The 25297-nt window shown below is 42.3% G+C and overlaps 1 protein-coding gene across 16 annotated transcripts in view; it reads left to right on the top strand.

Annotated features, from left to right (window-relative positions):
• The window catches only part of RBFOX1 (RNA binding fox-1 homolog 1), a 2121844-nt gene that overhangs the window by 1940561 nt on the left and 155986 nt on the right, over window positions 1-25297 (top strand). For all 16 annotated transcript variants that reach the window (XM_053929075.2, XM_053929061.2, XM_053929098.2 and 13 more), the window contains one exon: window positions 2083-2325. In XM_053929075.2, coding sequence (XP_053785050.1) covers window positions 2083-2325 — 243 coding nt within the window. The remainder of the gene's footprint in view (window positions 1-2082; window positions 2326-25297) is intronic.

Consider the following 25297-nt stretch of genomic DNA (forward strand, 5'->3'; position numbering starts at 1 on the left):
TACTAACATCAGTAAAGCCGGACCCAAGACTTCAGATGATATCACTGTGACTCTATCTGTTTCTCAGTTTCTGGGCTCCGTTTGCCTCTGAGTTGGCTTTGGCTTTAGGCAGGCCCTCTTCAAGGGGCAGTTCCTGGCAACTCCAGGCTGACATTATTTTTATAGCTGCCAATGACCTTTGAAAGAGAACTTCCTTCCCAAACTCCAGCAAAGCCTCAGGATTAAGCCTCATTGGAGTAACTCACTAACTGGTTTAGATAGATGTGCATGCACCCACAATCCCCATGCTGTGAGAGTGGAGCCCTCCGATTAGTTAGGTTGGATGATGCCACTGTAGCTATGGGTCATAGGAGGCGGGGCTTAGCCACATCTGCACTAGACTGAGAGTGGAAATGTCCCCCCAAAAGAAAACCGACCATTTTTCTCGAAGAAAAGTGAAACCTGAGTGGCAATGACAATAAATGCCTTCAGGTTTGCTAGGGATGGACAGGGTTAACTTTTCATGTTCAGTGATCCAACCACAGCACAGACAGACCCTGCTCAGCCCCAAATGCTGTGAAAACATGTTGGAAAGACAGGGCTGTGCATTTCTGCTTCCATGACACAGACATTTGGAGAAATTACTATGGGGGAGGACAGGGCCTGATGGGAATGTTTTCACTTGTAAAATGTTTTAAACTTACCCTAAGCTTAGTTCTTGTCAACGTGTCATATTTAACATTCTAATTAAGGTCCCCTCTAAACAAATGAACCAGCTCTGTGTGCTGCTCTGAGAATAAACTTCTTTTTACCCTCTATGTCATAATGTTTCGGCTGCACCCAAGTTACTTTAACCAAAGAGGTTCTCGAATGTTGGTGACAAGGATGGAGGAGATGTGAGCAATCCTGACATTTCTGCCCTGCTATCATCACATGGGGGCTGAAGTCACATGTAATCGACCACAGACAATGGGAGAGGCAGCTCTTTGGTGTGCATAATTGCTAAGGTTCTTTTCTTTCCTGTCTCTTCGTGACCATGCAATCCCATCTCTTGAGACCACGGAAAATTCAGACCTCTGGATTGCAGTTTCTGCTGCTGCTGTTGCTCTGTGTGTGTGTGTGTGTATGTGTGTATAGGGTAGTCAGTTATGGGGGTGGGAGTGGGGGTGGAGGTGGAGAGAGATAGATGTTTCCTGAAATGGAAGCATTTGAATTCAGGGATTTTTAAAAAAAATTCTCTTGACTTGGCTGTAATTATCACACTGCATGTTTTGCCTAGATCTGAAGGGCGAATTGTTATATAATACTCTGTGCTTATAAAAAATAAGGCAGGGGGTTGGGGGGGGGGGGGAAGCATTGACTAATGAGACTGAGTTAAGTCCAGTACTTTGCAAAGATACTTAAATCGAGGATATCACAGAGTGCCATCTTTGTCCAAATTAGGCCCTGAATTTTCATCGGCTGCTTCATATTGGCTCTAGGAACATCCTCTCTCTTTTCTCTCTCTCTCTTTCTCTCTCTCTCTCTCTCTCTCTTTCTCTCTTTCTCACACACACACACACACACACACACACACACACCACACACACACATTCTGGTCATTAAAAAGACCCCCCTCCTATTATGTGAGCCAAGACACATAAAACTTTCATTAAATTCAAATGCTTAGATGAATTGTCTCTCCACTCAAGAACAAGCATGTTCAATTTAATCTCTCTTGGCATTTTAAGTATCAAAGCAAGGCTTTGCTGTCACTGGAGACAACTACATGCTCACATGTCCCCAAAAGTGAATGAAATAAGGAAGATTTGCCAGAAAAATGCAATCCAGTAGAACAAAGACCCTCACAGTTTTTGGCTGTTGGGCTGGATGACTTGGGGAAAGAGATTTCCCCTTTCCGAGCCTTGATTTCTTGCATCTGTATAATGGGGTTATATAAATGATGGCTACTACTTCCTTAGGGCGTCTAGTGAAGATTAACTGGGATGCATCCATCTCAGGCCCTCAGCAAGTGCAGACATGCACAAAGTGGGCCCTGGGGAGAGGTTCTGCTGGGCGGCCACTCACGGTTTTCACCTTCTCTCCACCTTTGTGATTTTTCAGGGTAATCAGGAAGCAGCAGCTGCCCCTGACACAATGGCTCAGCCTTATGCTTCAGCTCAGTTCGCTCCCCCTCAGAACGGCATCCCCGCGGAATACACAGCCCCTCACCCCCACCCGGCGCCAGAATACACCGGCCAGAGCACTGTCCCCGAGCACACGTTAAACCTGTACCCTCCCGCCCAGTCGCATTCGGAGCAGAGCGCAGCGGACACCAGCGCGCAGACCGTCTCCGGCACCGCCACAGTAAGTGGGCTCCGGTCTCAGGGTGGGAGCGGGAGGGGTCAGGCAGGATCTCCAGGGTTCCAGAAGTGACAGCGGGGTGCACCTCCATCCAGCTGTCCTGCCACAAAGGAGTCCCTAAATCCGTCCTTGCCATCCCAGCTCTGTAAAGTTCACCTCACCTCCAGGCATCCTCTCCTATTACTTATTTAAATGGACACGTGTGTGTGTGTGTGTGTGTGTGTGTGTCTAATCATACACTAGGTAGCCACTTTGTAAATGGCTTTGTAGAAATACAATTTACATACCATAATACTCATCAATTTTAGCTGTACAATTCAGGTTTTTTTGGTATATTTACAGAGTTGTGCAGCCGTCACCACCGTCCAATTTTGGAATATTTCCATCACCCCAGACACAAGTCTTGTGTCCATTTGTAGCCACCCTGCATTTCTGCCCTCCCTAACATAGCCTAGTGCACTAGAGATCCATCCTTGTTTTTGTACAGGCCTCTATTTCTTCCATTTTGTTGCCGATCCCTGGTGTGTGGAGGCCTGGACTGCCAAGGAGCAGCATGGGGGAGTTTTGTGAGGCAGTGAAAGTGTCCTGTGCTCTGATGGTGGTGGTGACAGGGCTCTGCATATCAAAAGAGGACATTTTATTGCAGATGAGTGGGTGAAATGTGAATTCATTAAAAACAAGCCCACAACAACAACAAAAGGAAACATTTTAACACTCTCATCAATGAAAACTAATGTTATTGGTTATTGATCAAAGATAATCCTAAACAAAAGTGCTGTCCTGTGAACCAATGGGTCACTGGTTCAATTCCCAGTCAGGGCACATGCCTGGGTTGTAGGTCAGGTCCCCTCTTGGGTGTTTGTGTGCCAGAGGCAACCGGTGAAAATGTATCTCTCACACATTGATGTTTCTCTCCCTTTCTGTTTCCCTCCCTTCCCATCTCTCTAAAAATAAATAAATAAAATCTAAAAAAAAAAAGTCAAGAAAACATAGGCAAAAACCCTCATGACCTTGAATTACACAAAGATTTCTTAAATAGGACATCAAAAGTATGGTCCATAAAAGAAAAACAACTGATAAATTGGACTTCTTCAAAGTGAAAAGAAAAAGAAAAGAAACTTTGTGCACAACCTAAGATAACCATATATACTAGAAGATGTATGTGTACATTTGTGAAACCTTGTTATATAGAATTCTTTAGAAGTTTGGGTTCACCAAGACTCTAGTCTAGAATGTTTTCTAAATGCAAGGCAATTGTGCCTTTTTCTCCTGCCTCCAGGCCTCAGCAAATCCAATATTTTTAAAGAAGTTTATTTTTTAAATATATTGATTGATTGATTTTAGAGAGAGAGGAAGAGAGGGAGAGAGGGAGGGAGAGAGAGAAACACCAATTTTGTTCTGCTTATTTATGCATTCATTGGTTGATTCTTATGTGTCCTGACCAGGGTCTGAACTGGCAACCCTGACATATCAGATGGTCCTCTAACAAACTGAGCTACCCAGGCAGAGCTAAGAAGTTTGTTGTTTTAAAGCATAATATCTTTCTTGTAACTAAAAGCAATAGATGACTAACTTTGTTACTGGTACCTAACCCGGAGGTTACATTTAGAGAATTAAAAAAATTATATATTTGAAATTTTTCTATTGCTCCCCCCCTTTTATTGTTGTAACATGAAAGTCAGCATTTTAACCACTTTAATGTATACAATTCAGTGGCATCAAGTAAATTCACAGTGTAGTGCAATGATCATCATTATCCCATTGAAGAATATTTTCATCACCCAAAGGAAACTCCATGCCCATTAAGCAGATGCTCTCCATTGTACCTTCCCCTGGTCCCTGGCAACCACTGATCTGCTATCGGTCTATATGGATTTGTTATTCAGGATTTTTCATAAAAAGGAAATTTTATGTGTGTGTGTATGTGTGTATATTATGACCTTTTGTGTCCATCATCTTTCCAATAGAATATTCTCAAGGTTCATTCATATTGTAAAATAGATCAGCACTTTATTCCTTTTTATGACTGAATACTATTCCATTGTACGGATAGACCATTTGTTTATCCATTCATTCACTGCACTTGGGTTGTTTCCACCTTTGGCTCTTGTAAATAGTGCTGCTGTTGCCTTGTTGTGTCTAGCTGCTGCCGTAACCTAGGGGTGAGTTTATTAAATGCGCTTGCTGATTTTGCAGGTATTTGTATTGTGTCGACTACCAGAGATGGTAGTGATGGAGTTGTTGTTTATTTTCTTGTTGGTTATTTTGTGGTAATCAAGGTGGTAGGGTTCTAAGAGGGCTTTCGTACTGAGAAAGGACATTCTTTATTAAGCCTCAACATGTATCAACTATACTAGTGCTTTGGAAGATTCACTTATTTCTTCAGTCACACATTCACTCATTCATTCACAAATATTTATTAAACCTCTACTAGACCCAGGACTCATACTAGGTAATGTGGTTGACTCAACAGAAATTGGCCTTTCCCTTCTGTAATTTGGTGTGAGAGGCAGAGTGAAGGTCTGGTGATCAAACAGCTATATAAACACAAATTACGATCCATGCTCTTAAGAAAAAGACAGATGCTTTGAGAGAATGAAAAAGAGCAGAGGTGCTGCCTGCAAATGAGTAGTCTGGGCACCTTTCTTCAAGGAGATGATACTTAAGGTGAGAAGACAAAGCTTTTCAGGCAGAAGGAATAACAAGGTCAACAGTCATGACCTTGACTCATTCAAAGAACTAAAAAGAGGCCAGTATATCTAGGGCATGTGGAGAAGGTTTGGGGGTACAGTGGCAAAGGATGAAATGGAAGCAATCAGCAGGGTTTGTATCCCACAGGCCTGCTGCATTCAATAAGGGATGGCATTCCACATTAGGAGTCATGGGAAGGCATTGAAAAGAGTTTAAGCCAGAAGAGTTACAAAATGAGAGTTTAAAAGAAAGGGTTAATGAAGCCTACCTTAAAGGAAAGTTTAATCCATTTGGGGAGTTGACATACTCAACATCCTTCTCTCACAAAAAGAACTCTTTAGAGATCAATACAATTAAATTTAAATAGCACGTTGCTGTCCACAGTGCCCCAGGCACTGCAGAGAGATGGGCTGGTAAGCAGACAGCTCTCCTCTCTCAGAATGCTCCTGGGCCACTAGAGATAATAGGACATGTGTTCTGTTAATTATTGTAATGTGACAAGTTCTAGAGCATGGGAACAATAGAATGATTTCTGAAACTGGGTGAACAACCCAGGAATCTAGCTCAGGCAATGCCTACGGTATTTGAATGGCAACGAGCACCTCTCTGAGTTTGGAGTGTGTGAATTTGTGGTGGGGCTGATTAGTAGGTTACTTTATCTTCTTTAGCAACGTTTGGTGGTTCATACTCTTCCAGGAAGTTTTAAAGGAAAAAGAGCCATTATAAGCTGAAGCAGGTGGTTTTGTGGCTGAGCCTTGAGGATGGAAAAAGTGGCCATCTTGTCTTCTGCTGCAAAGAATTCTGTGCATATGTTTTTCTCCCCTTTGACCAAAAAGGAAGATGCTTCTGTTATATGTGACCTACTTCTGAGTTGTGCTTTCCTGACCTGACTGTGCAGAACATGGTTGATGAGAAGCTTGCTTTGAATTTTCTCTGCCTCCTCACACATTTTCCAAGGGCACCTTCTCTCCCTCCAGGCTCTGCATTTCCCAAGGAAGGAATTTAACCTCAGAGTGGGTCAGACCTATGGTTCTCCCACCCCTGAAAGACATGATCCTGTATTAGCACACCTAAGTTGTTCCCTGTAGGTTACTGTTGTACCTGGAATAACTCTAATGTTCTTCGACATAGAGGCACAGTGCTCAATGCCAATCTGAGGGCACTGTGGAGGCTATCACTTCTTTGAGAAACTGAGTAGTTTAGGGTAAGAGAAAAGATCCATCCATCTGCTAGGCTCCAAGAACTTCTAATATATGCACATGATTTAACATAAAGTACAGAATCTGTAAAAGCGAAGCAGGATGCACCCAGAGCTCCCAACCAGAGCTGAGGAAAGTACAGACAGCAAAGACTTAGCAGGTCATCCTTTCAGTTCTCCAAGGGCTGAGATGAGTCCCTGCAGGACATTTTGCTGCTGAATGTCTATTTAATGTAGGCTTCCAAACACATCATGGATCACTGTGCTGACAGAGCCAATACTGTATTATATTAGATACTGCTCCTGACAAGGTATTTTACTTTTGACATATTATAATTAGAGATTTGCAAGTGGTGAATTCTCCATGTATCTCCAATAGCAACTTACCTTCTATTTTTAACACCTCTACAGTGTGTTTAAAAGTCTCCCACCTGCTCTGAGATCTGATAGGAGAAATAATGTGGGTCTCAGAGCTTGTTCCCCAAGCTCTGGGCTCTATTGACAGAGAGAAGAGCTGTTTAAGGAACCAACTTCTTAATCCTCAGTTGCTTTCACTGGAGTGCTGTGTCTCCAGATTTCATTAATGCCTTTAAGAAGATAAGACATTGGTTGGTGATGACTCTCTGTTCTTAACCATTTACATATTGGCTCTCTTTTGCAAGTCAATTATGTAGCTAAGGTATGGGGAAAATTTCTCAATGCATTCCTTTTTGTTAATTAGCTGTTATTATTATTTTTGTTGCTGCTGCTACTACTACTACTACTACTACTACTACTACTACTACTACTATAGTAATTCAGTTTTGTGGTTAAAAAGCCACACATTAGAAAAGGGTCTACAATGAAAACTAAAACATCCTAACATCCACAACCCCAGTTCTTAGTCTCCCTGCTGGAAAGTACAGTTACCAATCCCTTATATTTTCCTTTAGATGTGTTTTATGCAAATGCAAGCATATGCCTGTGTGTTAGTTCAGGCTGCTATAACAAAAGTATTATAAACTGGATGGCTTTAAAAAAAAACATTTATTTCTCACGGTTTGGAGTCCAAGATCTTGGCACCAACATATTCAGTGTCTGGTGAGGACCCACTTCCTGGTTCATAGACAGCATCTTCTCACTGTGTCTCCACAAGGAGGAAGGATCTAGGCAACTCTCTGAGGACTTTTTTGTAATGGCTCCACCCTCATGATCTGGTCACCTCCTCGAGACCCCTCCTCCTAATACTGTCACCTTGCAGGCTAGGATTTTAATATATGCATTTCAATGGGACACAGTAATTCAGTCTATAGCAGCCTGCTTGTCTGTCCCTGTCTCTATCTTGTATCCATAGCCCTACCCTGCCTCCATTTCTATCTTTATCCCTATCCCTATCCCTGTCTCTATCTCCTACCCCTGCCCTGCCTGTCTCTGTCTGTGTCTCTATCTGTATTCTAACTTGCTCTGTCTCTAAATCAGTGTTGATATCCTCTAACTTCTCACTAGTTCCAGCCTCAAAATAACAGAATTGACATCTACTAAGCATCTACTTTGGCACTTTTTAATATCTGGGAGATCATTCTATATTTTGCTCTGGTATCCAGCTCAGTCTTTTCATGTTTGCCATGGACTTCAGTTTGTTTCTGGGGTTTATCTGGCAATGTTGTTATTCCCAATAAGCTGAAGTGAACAGCTGGGTTCAAATATTGCTGTCCACCTCTGGGTGTCTCTGTGTGAATGGTTAAAAGACATATGGATTTTTAAAATGTAGACGCAGTTCACTTACCCTACAGAAAGCCCACCTGCACCCACAGACAGTTTCTGGAAAAGCCTGCTGCCCACACCCTTGCCCAGTACAGCACACCATCCAGCTCTGGGCTCGTGGCAGTTCAGTCTGCATGTGCTTGTGCATGGCTACCCCTAATGTAATTTCCGAATGGTCTGGTGTCACAAGAAGGAAAGGGAAGGAGTACTTCTACTTACTGAGGCCTACTATGCTCTACACTCTTACCTGACATACTAGAGGCCATACTAGACACTCTTTCATCTCTCATCCCATTTTGTCCTCACACCAAACCTTTGAAATGATATTACTGCTCCCCATCTTATACTGGGGAAATAGAGGCACAGAGAAGCTAATGATGTGGTGAGTTTGGAGTGGCAGAGTCTAGATCCTCATCCAGATCTTTCTGATGTCAAAGTCTAGACTCTTTCCTCAATCTCCATGGTACTCCCTAGAAGGTCCCCAGGCCAGCAGCTCAGATGACTAGTGCCTGAGACCAGGGCAAGCAATCTAGAATTCTTCCCTGGGCTGGTTTCTTCATCCCTGCTCTCCAGTTCAGAGAAGCAGATCAGTTAAGAACCTGGGCTCCAGATTTGTCAGAGTTTGACCCTCTGCTCCACATTTTATTCTATTTTAATTTTTATTTTTTCAATTATAGTTTACATTCACTATTATATTAGTTTCAGGTGTATAGTGTAGTGGTTAAACACATTTCCCCTGATTTGTCCAGTATTCACCTGGCACCACACATAATTATCACATGCAATATTATTGACTATATTTCCCCTGACTATTTTGTAACTACCAATTTATACTTTTTAATCCTTTCACCTTTTTCACCCAGTCCCCCAATGATCCACCTGCCTGGTAACCATCAGTCTGGTCTCTGTATCTATGAGTTTGTTTAAATCTTGTTTGTTTAGTTCATTAACTTTTTAAAATATTTTTATTTTTGTTCAAGTACAGTTGTCTCCATTTTCTCACCACCACTTTCCCCCACCCCACCCAACCCCACCTCCCACCCTCAATCCTTCTCCCCTTTAACTCTGTCCATGGGTCCTTTATACATGTTCCTTGATAACCTAGATTTCACATGTAAGTGAAATTGTATGGTATTTGTCTTTCTCTGCCTAACTTATTTCACTTAGTGTAATACCCTAGAATATTACTCCACCATAAAAAAGGAGGAAATCTTAGCATTTACATGTCTCTTCTCCACCATTGAAAAGCAGGAGGATCTCAGGCTGGTCATTTGACCTCTCTGATACTACTCCTATTTTCCCTTCCTCTATTGTGTGTCTGTTCTTCTCCAAACTGCCTTCCACCTTTCTTCAACAATCATCAGAAATAAATGATAAGACACCAGAGACTGCCTCTTCCTGGCTGAGGATTGTAGCCTCATGTGCTTACACTAAAAGCTTGGAAAAATCGTTCAGGGATGCCACGTCTAAAAATAGGGCAAGGAGCTGCATAAAAACAGGAATCCGAGAATAATAATCTCAAAAATAATATTTGTCCCTCAGTAGCATCAAAGTGTGTTCTAAGCACTTTGCATGCAAAATCTCAAGTAATCTGGACTCTCCATCACCAAAAAAATAAGTATGCATGAGGAATTAGCATCCCCTTGTTATAATTGAGGAACCTGAGGCAAGTAACTTCCTGAAAGTCACTGTAGCTAACAGGTAGGGGCTGGAGCTCAAAACTGTGTGTGTCAGACTCAAGACCAAAACTCTTAAGGGCTCGAAGCCTAGAAGGCATCCCCCAGGCATGCCTGGGCACACACACCAGCTCTTCTGTGGATAGATTGCTGTTGAGAGAAGAAATGCTTTGCCTGGGAATTACTCATTTCACCCTGGGAGGACCCCAGCAGACCCAAGCATGTGCAATATCACAGGCTTAGAGTGTGCTCTTATTTGAGACCTGTGCCTTGAGCAAATTCTAATAACATGTTTCGGTGGCTTCAAAATTGTCTTTTCAGATGACAGTGTGGCTGAGCTGTTTTGTCAACACCAGTTCGATTTTCCTAAGGTTTACATTTATTTTAAGGACACAGGTAGTACTTCTTATTCCCTCATGAGGCTAAGTATTATGCTTCTGCCCCTATATATGCTTTGCAATAAATGGCTCATGGCTTTCAAAATAAATTAAAGGCCTTCATCATTACCCAATACCAGGGTAATTTTGTTGTTCTAATGCCCCTTTTCACCAGAGTGGCCAGTTCTAGTGGGTCAAAAGGCATGATCCAAAGCCAAATTTAGGATAATTCTGAAAGGAGCAAGTATAGCTATGAGTATCAGAGATCCATGTCTAACAGTCTGGGACTGGAGCTACAGCCTTGAATTTGGGTAGAATTGAAGGTCTTCAAGACAGGTTGGAAAAGGTGGCACTGGATAAACACCCTTAGGTGTTATCAGAAGTAGTGAAATATCAAGATAAGGAGCTTGGAGTTTCTACTCTAGTTCTGACCCAGAGTGGGACCAATGGCACGTGATGTAACCTCACTTTCTTCCTTGGTCTATGTGAGGCTTAGAATAGTGGTGAAGTCCTAAGGATAACGCCAATGAAAGCTGAGCACAGTAGTGGGCACATAGAAAACACTCTACCATACAAACCATTGCGATTAGAAGATAATCACATCTTTCACAAGGGGGAATCAGTGTCCTCCTCTGTCCTGAATTCTTCATTCTAATTATTTTTTGCAGGAGAATAAATCCATCATAAGAACTGTGGAATTTTATGCCTTGAGAGTCAAATGAAGACACAAATTCCCACATTTATTTTAAAAGTAGTTCTTTTATGTAATGATTTTCATACAAGTAGTTTTCAATCACTCATGCCTGAGTACAGCTGATAGATACAAGCTGTTCATTAACCCTAGTTGAGGTCATGGACGAACAAGATTAAGATTTATTAGAGAAATTTATGACTGAAGTTTTTCTTCCATAAGGACCAACATCTTGCTTTTGAGGAAAGATCTGACATATGCTGAGTTTGAGTTAATGTTTTCTTGTAATTGTCATATTTCAATTACAAGACTTGAAGCCATCTGAAAAGTTTTATCGTGATTTTCTCTTCTGTGTTTTGTGCTTTTTCATACCCGTGCTCATTGTCATCCATTTTACCCTCTCAGTATGAAGAAGCAGTCTCTACACTTGATTAAGATGTTAGTCTGTGAGCAAGTATCAGCACACAGTATAATCTGGGTGTTGGAAGTAATGATTGGATAATTTGAAGATGAAGTGGGCTGTCTATGAGCTATTCGAATGAGTTGTTTAGGTGGTTGACAAACCTAACTGCTCATAGCTCCATTAGGTACTTTTGTTGCTTTTGTTTGTTTATTTTAAAATGCATTTAGAAGCAGGCATTAATCTGTTTTGTGGGCAGTATTTGAATCACTCAGTAACCAATCATCAGCCCCTACTTTTAATTTGTGACCATACATTGTGCACGTTTATAATGAATTCATAGAAATTCTGTACTCTATTTGGGTTCTAGGCTGAAGAAAGAAATTAGCTGTGCTCTGTTAACTGAGGGTTCATGGATGGTTCAGCTAAACCTTTAGGTGTTAGAGCTGGAGGGAATCAAAGAGATCACCTAGTCTGACCTTCTGACTGCACAGATCTAAGAGGATTGCATAAGTTAGGGGCTGAATCTCAAATAGTGTCAGGCCCAGGCAAGTAATGTACATGTCGCAAAGAGATGGGTTTATGATGAAGACATAGGTAAAAGAAATGACTAATATCCCCCATTAATATGGGGATAATAAAACATAGGCATGATGCCATGTGACCTTTGGTGGGGACCCTGCGGTGGTCTAGATGACACATCGTCCATCCAAAGGGGGTGCCCCAATCAGTCCACCCAACCACTGCCACATTAGCGTGCACACCCAGCATTACGGTGTTGTTTTATTTTCTCAAGACTTAACAACAATGTGGATTTTTATGTGCTTTCCTCTTCGCTCCTGCTTTACTCATTTTTGTTATCTGCCCAGATACTGAGTTTATAACCCCTGACTTAATCTTGTAACCTTAATTTATTTTTTAATAAGAGGTGAAATTAGAAACTTTAACCCTTCAAGAAAGCTATATTTCAGGTTTGTATTTAAAAAATGACACCGTTGATGCTTCAGTGTGACAGTGAAAAAATTCATGGAATTCTAGACCTTAAAAGGACCATCTTCATTTATGTGTGATACTGGGCTCAGAGAAGAAAGGTGACCTACCTGAGTTGCACAGTGAGTAACACAGCAGAAACCAGAACAGGGACATCCTAAAAGAAAATTTCTAGTGAGCCATGCCCCTCCCCATGTATTCTACTTGCTTTTACCACCCTTGTTTGTTTTGTTTTTAATCCATCTCCTGGATTCTGCAGTAGTTTGCAAAATCCAGTTACTCAGAGTTACTGCCATGTTGAAATAAACAAGGCTCATGACCCTGCCTTTAGGAGCAAGTCAGGCTCTGTGAGTTGAGACTCCATTTCTCTTTGACATTCTATCTTGGTTCCAAGCCAGGCGTTTCAGCCACTGGTAGGCCTTACACTCAACAAAGGCTTCCAAAAAGAGTCTTTATTTTATCTAGTTCTCTCCCGCTGATCCTGGTGGTTGTGTTGATGGGCTTATGCTCATTCAGTAGTGATATGTGTTCCAACCAGTTTCAGTGCCAATCGCTCCTGGGTCAAAACACTCTCACTAGTGTCTGGGTTTTCACCATTGTGTCCCTGAAGAGCATGGAGGCTGTCAGATTGTTAAGCATAGCCTTGATGTAGAGCTCGGTGTGAGTCAATGCACAAGCTCCCCGAGAGGCAGAAGCTTGAAGGCTGGGTTCTCCCCCACAGGAGATTAATAAACCCTTGTGAGATAGGTGAGCCAGCAGCATGGAGATCACACTGAAACTCTCGTGGTCTCTCCAACTCCTGGATTTTGGCAAGAAGGTCATTATAACCCAGACAATAAGCCACCCCTCTGGCATCAGGAACAGAACGTACCCATGCTTGAGGACCTGACTTTTATTTGCTCTCCAAATCCTTGGGATAAAGCTACAGGGCAAGTTCACTCCCCAATAAACTAAGGTTTGCAGATGGCATGGTTCAAAACAAATCAGGCTATCAGGACCAAGGTAATTTGAAGGCTTAAATGTTGCAGACTTGTTTTGGAAGCAAACAGGCAGTTCTCCTTAGGAAAAGAAAAAAATCATAGATTTAGTTGCAAATAAGACAATTCAAAGAGTTTGGGTTGCCCTGTTCTTTTAAAAGGGGGAAATGTAAATGTGAATCCTGACTGGTAAATGCAGAAAAACAGACAAATTTCTTGGACCAAAAGGAAGAAAAAAAAAGAAGAGGCAACTATATTTACTAATAATATATAGATAGCAGTAACTAGCAGTCAGTGAGCACATACTAGATGCCCAGTGCAGTGATGCTACGAGCTTCATGTGCATGATCTGATTGAATCTTACAGCATCCACAGTAGGTGGGTACCATAATTAATCCCTTGTTACCTGGGTGAGAAAACCAGGGCATAGAGAAATCAGGGAGATTGCCCAAGGTCATGTTACAAAGCCGAGAAAGGCAGAGTTGGTATTCAAAGGCAGCCAGTCTGACCCCAGTGTGCATTCCCTCACTCACTCCTCCAGCCACGCACAGTGCTGCACGTGTTGTTCTCATTCCATAACCCATCGAGGGACCAGTGTGATGATGTCAAAATTACAGATGAGGAGACAGAGACACAGATGTTAAGTGACTTGCCTCAAGGCCATACAGTTAATAGAGGGAGCTCACCTGTCAGGTTACTGTCTCACAAGGGTCTGTTGCCCTCCTGGGGGAAAATAGCGTCTGCCCCTCTGGGAACATGTGCAGTGACTCTGGACCTAGCTCTATATCAAGACTAATGATATAACAATGTGACAATTAATTAATTAGTTAATCAGCAGAGGTCTGATGGATTTCTAAACCCACATTGTATGACTCCCCATCAGAAATAGTTTATTTTACCTAAATGATATTCCTGCTATTTTAATCATGATAACTTTGCAGACAAATGTCCTAACAAACTTTGTCCCTATAATTCTGCATTTAGCTCGAAACTGCCTCAGTTCACGCGCACATACACACACACACACACACGCCCTCCCCACCGTGGCATCAGGTGGCCCATGGAGTGAAAGGGGACTTCACACTATTTGGCAAGCTGACTAGGGGAAGCCTGGATCTCCCAGAGAAACCTGCTACAAGGAGATCGCTAATTATAACCCAAATTGTATTTGACTTGTGCATCTTTGCTTCACATTATAACATTGTAATTTAAAGAGATTGTTCCCTGGCCTTTTTTCAGGGGGGAGCTTAACTACCATTTTTTACTAAGAAAAGTAGTGATAATGGTAATGACAGGAGGTGGGCCCCACCCCCCTCTTTTCCCTCTAATTGGCTTGCAAGTGGGAGTCAGGTTAGCAATTATGCGAGGAGTTGCCTGAGGTTCCAGGCAGTGTCTCTGGGTGACACTCATCTGGTGGCTGCACAAAAAAGAAAGAGATGACGGGGGTGGGGCAGGCTTGGCGGGATGAGCCCCAGAGAGCCTCCTCTGCTCCAGGAGATGGCAGTTTGGACACAAGAGGGAGGTAAGGTATGTATGAGGGAGTTGGATTTGGGGACCTCCTGTTTTGAGTCCATGATGCTGTTGGCACGGAAGACTGGAAGGGACCTGGTCAGAGGGTGGAAAGAGGAGTTAGAACAGTCCTGAACCCCAGAACCTTGGCTGTCTCTCTGCCTGGTCCCGCTGTCCATGGGACCCAGGACCCCTTACCAGCCCTCCCTTTCCTTTCTTCTCTCCAGCCTTCTCTAAGCCTTTAGTATCAGTGTTAACAAGCTAGACTGAGGGTCTGAAAACTATGACCAGTGGATCAATTCTGGCCCACAGCCTGTTTCTGTCAATAAAATTTTATTGGCATTCAACCAATCCATTCATGTATTATCTGTGTTGCTTTTGCTTTTTCAGAGTCGAGTCATTACAGCAGAGATATATGGCTCACTATGCTGAAACTACTTACCATCTGGCCCACTACAGAAAAAATTTGCTGACCAGTAATCTGGGACAAAGTTTATATATTATTGGCCTGGGCTTTATTCAGACCACAGGCCTGTTTTGTTGAGCTTACAAATGGAATTAAGTACCTACATTTTAAAATAGAAGGCTCCCAAATAAAATCTGTCTTTGGTTAGAAATGGCAAAGTCTAAAAAATATAGCAATAATATACTAATCTTGAAGATGGGCTGTTCCCAAGACTCTTTGTCATAATCCCCACAACCCCCTGTAGTGCTCACCAAGCTCATGCCCACCCCCCATCTGTATGGACTGACCCACATAGGTGTTTGAGTTAGACCAGGTCATCTGGGTCTTCTGGATTTTTTAAATAAAGTATTTGCAATTTCTGCCTGACCAATGGGTGACATTCATTTTATTCTTCCTCTCCATCAAACTGGACTTCCCTTTGAGACTGGCAAAAATATATATATGTGTAATGTCAGAATGTAGTGAATACCAAAGTTGTGCTATCAGAAATATAGCATCCCTTCCACCTCCAAATACACACCCACACACACATATGCACACAAACTGCCCATGTTCTCTCAGAAACAAAACAAAACAAAACAAAACCTTTTTTGGAGTTGAAACTTATATTACTACTGGCTTTGTTTTGAATCAAGCAGAATTAGTAAACATTATTATGAATATCACAATTATTATTAATAGAGTAACTCAAAATAGTTTTGGGCAGTGTATTTAAGCTTTATATTAATTCTAACCCTAATGACAGGTGGTATTTATTAACCCCATTTCACAGATAAGGAAAACAGAGACTCAGAGAGGTGATGTAAATTGCTCTAGGTTGCACCAGCAGGTAATGAGATATACGGTACTCAAATAACCCATGGCAGCAGTTTAAACACATAGGCACAGACAATGGAACCAACCCTTAACTAAAGTAGGCAACTGATGCTTAGCTCCAGGGTTGACATGTGGAATGTAGTTAAGTCCCAGAATCACTTTCCCTACAGCTAGAACAATTGATCCCAAGAAGAGCCCCTGAAGGCTTGGTTATAGCCACTAAAAGTCAGTTTTTGGAAAACAGTCATTTAAGCATCTTTTGTTGCTCTTAACAAATCTGCAGAGATGTTTTTCTCACTAGCTTAGCCAACTCTGCAGAGGGAGAATTTATGGTGAGCAGGTGGGGGAAATTGCAGGTTTCCTTTTCACAATAAGGGTTCATAGGGTGGGAGAGTACCCATGGCAGGGGGTAACCTGGCAGCAAATTCCAGCACAGAGCCCTGCCTGGGCTGCACAGGCATCTCGACTTTCCCTGGTGTGTGTGTATGGCTTTAGGGAGCCCTATGAGTTTCCTTCTGCAGTTCGGATATTGAGTTCTGCAGGCTTTCTGAGGATTCACAGTGGCCTGACATTGGGGCTGAGCCCTTGATAATGACACTGTAGACACGAGGTAATTACAGATCCGTTATTTCCCAAGTCAAGCTAAGTGGACCTCTGATTATTATTCTGAGTATAATAGGAGCATAACCAGCACTGAAGGGAAATTGTACTCTCTATTTTATTAACCACTTTTATATTCCCTTGTGCATGGCTATGATGCTATGAAATCTCCTTAAATGTGATATTACTCAATATAATACAATAATAATGCATACACCATAATGTATTGGATTACTTTACAAACAGCCCTGTGAAATGGAAATCCTCATCACTTCCCTGGACCAGCTCAGGGGCTGGGCTTGCGGGCCCTCACTGTGGCTGGGAGCCTGGAGTATACCTTCACAGTCACTTAGGTTTTCATAGCTGTAAGCAATTGGCCCACATCATTTTTATTCACAGTGGGGATGTGGACTAGCCACGTGCCAAACATCTCGCTGTATGTGGCAGCTCAGAAATGCAAACGTTTTTTGAGACCTCAGCATACTTTGAAAATGAACTGAGTTAGATGGCATCAAAAAGGAAGCTAGGTAGATAGAGGGGAGACCTTCCATGCTGGAATTAAATTCTGAAGTATTTGTAATTGCCTTTGCTGGTGATTCTATCAAATCTTTACTCTTATTCTCAGCCTCTGTTCATTTATAAACCTTTTCACGACACCACTTCTACACTAGAGCAGGGACTCTTTTTGCGTGCTGTATGAGCCTTGAAAATTCACCTCTGTAGCATCTAAAAAATTGTTTATTTCACTTTTGCAATATGTCATAATATACATTAATCTATTAAATGTACAACCAATAATTTTACAATAAGTTAAAGCTTTATTTTTGCAATATAGCTATAAATTCCTTAAGGATGACATTGTACCTTATTTGTCCTTTTTATTCTTTGTGTCAAGCACAGTGTCTGGCACAAGGTAGATACCCAACAATTGTGTGTTATTTACTTATCTATGAATATTTCTTGAGTTCTTACTATTTGGGAGGCATAATGCTAAGCCTTGGAGGCATAAGAATGAATGGCAGACATGTGTTTTTCAAGGAAATTATAGTCTAGTACAAAACATAAATACATACAAAGACACAAAAATAACTCACATAATTAAATAATTACATTTGCGGAAAATGTCATAAAGGCAAGGAAGGAAAGACTACCTATTTCTTTCCAATATGACAAGGATGTCATGGTTGTAGCTTGAAATGGCCATGGTGAGAATATTTACACCATGGAAATTGGCGATGATAAAAATCAGGGCTTTTTGGGTTTTGTTCTTTGCAGAGCTAGTTGTTGGATCAATTACTATCACACACACCATTGGCAGGAAGAAACTTGGCATGTTCAAATGAAAGAAAGTCAGTGTGCCTAGGTTGGGTACAGGTAGAAGATGGCCCAAGATGAGGATGGGGAAATGGGCAGGGAACACTCACGTGAGGCCTTGTCAGCCACTTTGAGGGCAGCATACTCATTCTTTGTACAATGGGAGGCCACTGGAGGATTTTAAACAAGAGAATGTCATTAGATTTTGCTTTTTGATCTGACAGCAATGTGGAAAATGGATTAGAGGGATACAATAATGGGGTGGGGGAAGTGGCGGAAAGAACCACTAGTAAACTACTGCAATGGTCCAGACAAGAGAAGTCAAAATGACTTGAAAACAAGCTGGCTGTAGGATGTAAGAAAGAGGGCAGGGTTCAGGATGACTCCAAGTTTGGGCACAAGTGCATGCCAACTCTTACAAAGCTAAATCTTGGTGAAGATGAAGATTATTTTCCAAGGAATAGAAGGAGCTGAGATCAAAATTTTAATGTGTGTGTTTGTGAATGTGTATGTTAATTTTGAGATGCTTGTGAGTCACCTAGGTGCACCATTAAGTAAGTCCATTTCTTTATCTTTATTTCTTTATCTTTAAAATGGACAGAATAATATCTCACCTGGTAGCTGTGATTCTTAAATTGATGTATATGAAAGAACTTGGCATATAGGCATCAAGGGGTAAACTTTAGTTGAACCTGAATTTCTGACACATTTAATCTGTGCCCTTTAAAGACTTGGACAGCCAGACTGGATTAATTGATAATGTTCTAGGTTTGGTCTGAAACACACACAGTTTTCTATAATTGAGTCACAACATACATGGTCATGTGGGCAGGGTGTAAAGCTAAAAGTCTTCAATTCCAACTGCAGCTTGGGCATTCACTTAAGCAAGTCATTCAGTTTAGTGGGTAAGATCACTACCTATGGGGTTAGGCTCTCTTGGTTTTAACCCTACTCACACTATCTGTTCACAAGTTAAACAAATTACTTAATCTCCCTAAGCCTCAATTTTTATACTGTAATTGTTTGCGTACAGGGCTTTCGTAACTAAGTCTGGCATATAATTGGCACTCTGTCAATGGGGGCTATGATTAGGCATCATTTGAGTCTTGGTTTTCCCATCTTTTAAATGGGCACAACAATAATCTATGCCCTGCCTAACACACATTGGAGTAACTATCAAATGACTGAGTAGTCTGCTAGGGCTCTTCGTAATGCTCACTAGGTCCACATGTGAACTTTTGTTACAAGTTTGGGGTAGAATCGTCCCTTGTACTTTAATTCTCAGAATGCCCTTTAAGTATAGATGAAATTATGCTATTTTTACAGATGAGAAAATTGAGGCTTGGAGAGTTGACATGACTTGGCTGACTTTCCCAAAGTCACAGCACTTGTATGTGGAATGTCCTAATCTACAACCTATTCTAATGGCCACAGCGCTGTACCATTTCCTCTGCAGCCCTCGCTTAAGGTGCTAGAAGAATAGAGAAGCCATTGGGTTTGGGGTGGGGGTACTAAGGCAAGATTTACCTGCTTCTGTAAGATACATCCATCCTGCCCCTACCAAGGGAAGTAGGAATCAGGAAACACTGGCTTCTGAGATGACTTCACCCAAACCCTTATCCTTGCACTCACCTCAGGAATAGTGTTTGGAATTAACAGAGAAAGCCAGAGACTAGCCACATCTCCCCCTTCCTCCCCAACCACCACCAGGTACACATTTCCAGTTAGAAGCAGACAAGAGCCTTTGGAAACTGTATTGGAAAACAGTTCTGGATAAATTAATTCCTGTGATATATTATGCATGAGTAGAAATACATGATATTTTTAAACAATGGAAATGAGAGAATCTGCCTTTTGGGCATTGATCCCAATTTCCTTTAATTCGGAAAACATTTATCAACACCTACTGTGTGCCAGATCCTTGCTGGGAAACAAGAGATGAATCAGACATGGTCTGTGCCCAGGAACAGTGAGCAATCAATGGAAGCACCCGCTGATGATCAGCACTGGCTTAGACCTTGAGATCAGGAGACAAGGGGAGTCATGAGTGCTGCTGTGGAGGGCACACCTCCTAATAGAGGACCCGAGAGGACCTGAGAATGAGCATCTGCTGAGGAAAGGTATCTCTCCAGTGGTTTCAATTGTATAGTTTGCTTCCATTTATCCTACTCCCCGTTAACCAGGTTGTTATTTAAGACCTTCTACCTTCCAGCCCCTCTGAAACCTTAATCAACCAATGAGGATACAGCTTTCACAAACCCACCTAGCCACTTCCCAAGTCTGTGAGCACCTCGGATCTTGGTCAAGTCACTTAAGTTTCAAAAGACAGAGATACTGCATAGAAGCCTGTATCACAATATCTTGCATATTATGCTAATGCATTGATGGGAGTTGCTGTGATGGCAATATTGATAACAGTAACCTTGAAAATGATCATGTTGAGATGTGTGTTCTGCCTGTTCTTTAGCTCAACAAGGTAGCAGTCCCTGCTACTCTGTTAATATTCTCTTGATTATCATTATGATTACTGCTGCAACCACCTCTGTTTTATTGTTACTGCTATTACAACTTACACTGTTGTTGATATTAGTTTGACAGTAAAACATTCACTCACAATTATTTATTGAGTGCTTATTATATAAGAGGCAATGGGAATTCATGAACAGGTAAAACCAGGCATGGTTTCTGCCCTCGGCGTGACTCCTTTTTGTAGGAGAGATAGATGTAACATGTAAACAACATAAGTAAATAATGAAAAATTGTAATGTTTGCTTTAGTTATGAATTGCTGCCTAACAAGCTATTCCTGAGCATAGGGACTTAGATACTGTTTTATTTGCTCACAATTCTGTGCTTCAAGAATTTGGGAAAGACTCAGATGAACAGATCATTTGGGTTCCCCCATTCAGCAATATTCTACTGATGGTTGTTGGGCTGGGCAGTAAGTTCCAAGGCTTCTCTCCTATGTCTGGTCTCTGGTGATGGCCTTTCTCTCTATTTCACTTGCTTGGGCTTCCTCACAGCCTGGTGTCTCTGGTTGATCAGACTGCTTATATAGGCATCCTCACAGCATGTACCCACTGGCATGATGGCTGGATTCCAGAAGGAAGAGTCCCAAGGAGTGAAAATGGAAGCTGCATATCTCTTAAAGCTCAGCATTGACATTTGCACCGTGCCATTTCTGCCCCATCCTCCTGGCTAAAGTCAACACAGATTCAAGGAGAGGAAGAGAGACTCCATCTATGTGCAGGACAAGTGGCAAAGAATGTGTAACCATCTTCAGTCTACCATGATGTCTTTGGAAATGAACATATATTAGGTTGAGAAAGAGGATAATGATACAGGGACATTAGGTCATGGAAGCCTTCTGAGGAGATGACTATGAAGCTGTATTCTGAAGGATAGGAGAGAATCCAGCATGAGAACACAGATGGGAACAACATTCTAGGAGGAGGGAAAAGCATGTGCAAAGCCACACATTCCATCTCTCTCTATTCCCAGTGCAGTCTGTTTTTCCTCAAGTAGGAGTTTCTTCTTAGAGGTGGCAGTAAGATAGAGTGTAAAGAGGTTTTGGACATCTGAGTAGCCCAGGTGAAATCCTGTCCCTGTTGCTTTTTAGCTGCGTGATCTGAGGCAACAGATAATGTGTGTAAATCTGCTGACCTCAGTAGATGCTCCATAAATTGAAATTATTTTATTTTTCTTATGTACTTCCAACTGGGATCCCCAAATACCACTTGTAATCAGTTACGAGATGGTGCCACCAGCCACTGGTGGCCAGGTAAGGTGAGATGAAGGAGACACAGAGGGCATAGGGACTGTGTTCAGTCACAAAGGTCTAGCCATAGTAGCCTATTGGCTGATGTCCAAGGCAGTACTCAGCTTGTTGCTTCTGCCCTCCCAAGCACAGCTTTAGGCAGGGACTGCAGGATGAAAGGTGGGACAAGACTCTTTCTTAGAACTGTAAGAGTTTAACATATGAGAAGAGACAAAACGGTATCTTCTTCCCCACACTGGCTTATTTCTCCTCTATGGCAAAGGCAGCCCTTTGGAGCTAGGCATCCCCGGTTCAAATCCCAGCATGCTACTTATTCGCTGCATGACTTGAGGAAAACTATTTAATATCCCTAAGCCCTAAAGCATGGAAGGTGCTCCATAAATTGTAGCTCCCACTACTTCTGTTATCATCATGGATGCCATTATTGTTACTAGTTTGTAGATTTTTTTATTACAGTCAATGCTTAGGGAGTCCGGTACCTAATCATTGGTGGGATTCTTCTAACCTCCATCTCCTGCCTTCAGAGGCTCGTTTTGCGAATCTAGAGGTTTCATCTTGCGCCCCAACCTTGGCCTGTTGCTTCATCACTTATATGTTTTCCAGACCTACTGTTGCCTTTGCATGGAACAACTTGGTCTCTGCCTCTAGTAATTTTTCCATAACTCAAGGTATTCAAGGTAATGTAACATAGCACCCTGTGGGTGATATGGTTAAGAGGGTGGACTCCTGTACAGATTGTCACTCCCCAACATACCACAAGACTTAGAAAGTTACCTTCCTAGTTGTTGTTACAATATTTATCATAAACTATAAAATTAGTATATTTAAAGTACTTAGAGGGTAGTTGTGAAGATGGAACAAGTCATTGATCACAAAGCTCTTAACCATTTCCAGGCCATAGGATACATCTAATAGCTGTTGGCTGCTTTTTTCTCTGTTGTCTCTTTGGTGGTTGCTATGGACACAAAAGACATATGTAAACCTTCTCCTAATAACCATGATATCTTCGGGCTGGTTATTATTATCTGTACCTGTGTCTTCTTGAAAGTGTAATAGGCACAGTAACAAACACCTATAAGATGCTTTACAGAGAGATCTCCTATAGCTTTCCTGGCAGATTATTAAAAAGTTGAGGCTCAGAGAAGCCTCATAACTTGCCCGAAGCCCCAGGCTCCTCATGCTGCCAAAGTTGGATTCATACCCAATACTGTTACCCCTGAAACGTCTCTATGTACACCCTGCTGTGTCTCTGAGGGATCTACATTTTGAAGACTACAGTTAATGCCAAGAGCTGACTGGCTGTGTCTCTCAGAGGGTCAGATAAGAGACACGTTAGAATCCACCTTGCCCCAGGCCTAGGGTGTTTTCATTCAAGAGAAGCACCCCCACCTGGATATCCAAGGCTCCAGCAGTTCACAAAAGCCGCTTTTCACCTCCTACTGCTGCGCACACCCTGAGCAGAAAGATAATTCACCCTAATTACCCAGAATCTCTGTTTAAGGACAAGTACAAAGAACTCTAACTGAAGTTCAAAAATAAACGATTCAGCAAAATTGCACGAGGTCAATTCCCTCAGAAAGAAGGGTTTATCGCTGACAGTTTTAAAAGGGAACCTTTATACATTGTTGGCTGCAAGTTCAAGTTACAGGCCCAGGCCCACTGGTGCCCATGTCTCTCCCTCCAGTTTCACTTCAGAAGGGGCCCTACTGGTAGAAGGTTCCTCCCTCCCACTATCACGTCATCCTGCATCAAATGACACCGTGTCTGATTTTCATGCAGTGCGTTTCTTAATTTTATTTTCTGACTCACATCTTACTTAAAATTGAATAGTCATTTTCATATAGGATATAGGAAATGAATGCCAGTCTGCTATGAAAATGCTGTGCACTCCACCTCAAGTGTCTCAGATACTATTATATTAATCAAAATCTTGGTTTTGCCCTTTGATTGATTTCTGACATAAAGGGTTGGTGATTTACTTTCTGGGATGTGCAGAAAAGAACATGGACCCTGCAGGCCCAGTAGTGTGTTCTCCTCACTAACCACGTTGCCCTTGAGCCCAGGGCTTTCTCTGTGTCTCAGTTTCTTTATCCAGCAAATGATCTTGCTCATTGTCATGAGAATTAAGTGGAATAATGTGAGTGATTTGGATGCTTAAGAAATCTTCCTGGTCCTTCGCAGAGCAGGTGCTTACAAAGGCGCCTTGGGTAAAGGAATGCCCCATTTCCCAGCTAAGTGAGGTGCCTAAGGGCAGAGCATCTGCTTGAGGTCAGAGAGCAGGACTTGGCTGGTACTCGCAGTTTCTGTTCTTGCAGGACCTGAGCTTGAGAGGAGCATGGACCTCGGGGGCCTTCTCAGGGATGCCCCTGAACTACCTAGAGCAGCAGTTCCCTGTGAGAAATGGCAGGTGAGATTTGGATGATATTAAATGTAACAAAGGCTGGAACCCAGAATATCCTGAACTGACTTTTTCACCTTCTCCACCCCATGGCGTGCCTGTCCCAGAGAGAAATACACTGGGAAGATTGGCCAAAAGGGAGACATAATACTCCTTTTTAAACATCTAAGTAAACAACAAATATCCACATACAGGGACCCATGACAAAGACATTGGTAGCCTGTCACTTAGGCCTGAAGGCATAACCAGACACATGACTCCCACTTAGCTTTGCATTGCAGGTCAGCTTCCAAAAAGAGATAGTAGAATGGGGAAAAGGGACAAAATAAAACAAAAAAGAGAAACAAAGAGAAGGCAAGTGAAGGGGGAAGGAAAGGGAGTGGCTAGGCTGACCCATCATTTTTGTCTTCTTAAAAAAAAATGTAAGCACCAAAGACTTTAAGTGACATTGCTACTGTAGGTACTGCCATTTGAGGCACAGTGACCCACTATATGCTGAGTCCCAGTGAATGTCCCAGGTTCTGAACAATCATATAGGTGGCTGTTCTTCCTCAGTAAAAGAGACAAGGGCAGGTAGGTCAAGCAGAGCACTGTTTCAGCATTCTTCTGTTCCTGTACCCTTGGGATGGCATTTAAGGAGCACAGCCTCTGAGCTACTAGATCTGCACCCTGGACCTACCTGAAAAAGCATAGTTTAGGAGGCCAGTGGGAACCAAGTTTTTACACAGTTCTCTGAGTCTTATGCAGCCAACTGGACACATAGCTTCACACAAGGGTTTAAGAGCCATTGTTCTGAACACTCTCACTGCCCACTTACTGAAGAGTGGCAGACTCGGGAGACATTTGGGATCTGATGTAATATATGAGAATGTTTTCAGGTCAGCTTCTGATAATGATAACGGTGGTGCCAGCCGCCGCCACTGCCAAGGACCATCAGATGCAAGACACTGTCCTGTGTACCACCCAATCACAAGACCCCCCTCCCCCGGGTAAAGCTTTCTCCCTTTTTCAGATGGGACAACTAAATCTGTGTGCCCCTGGCAACACAGGCACACAGGCCCATTGACCGCAGCCTTACGCACATTAAAATTGAGACCATTTCTGGAGGATTTTTAAACAGTCGTAATTTATAAAGTTTCTGATATTTGCTGGACAGTTATCTATGTGTCCCAAATTCTTTATTCCATTTGTCATCTCAATGACTCTGTGAAGTGGGAGAGAATCCCCTCCTTTTACAGAGTAGAAGAAAGAGGCCAGGAACGCCTGAACTGAACCCAAAGCGAACTCCTAAGTCCTGGCTTTCGGTTGCTATATCCCATTTCTCACCTCTGCCCTTTGGGGATAAAATTTTC

Source organism: Desmodus rotundus, chromosome 1, assembly GCF_022682495.2.
Source record: "Desmodus rotundus isolate HL8 chromosome 1, HLdesRot8A.1, whole genome shotgun sequence".
Taxonomy (NCBI): Eukaryota; Metazoa; Chordata; class Mammalia; order Chiroptera; family Phyllostomidae; genus Desmodus; species Desmodus rotundus.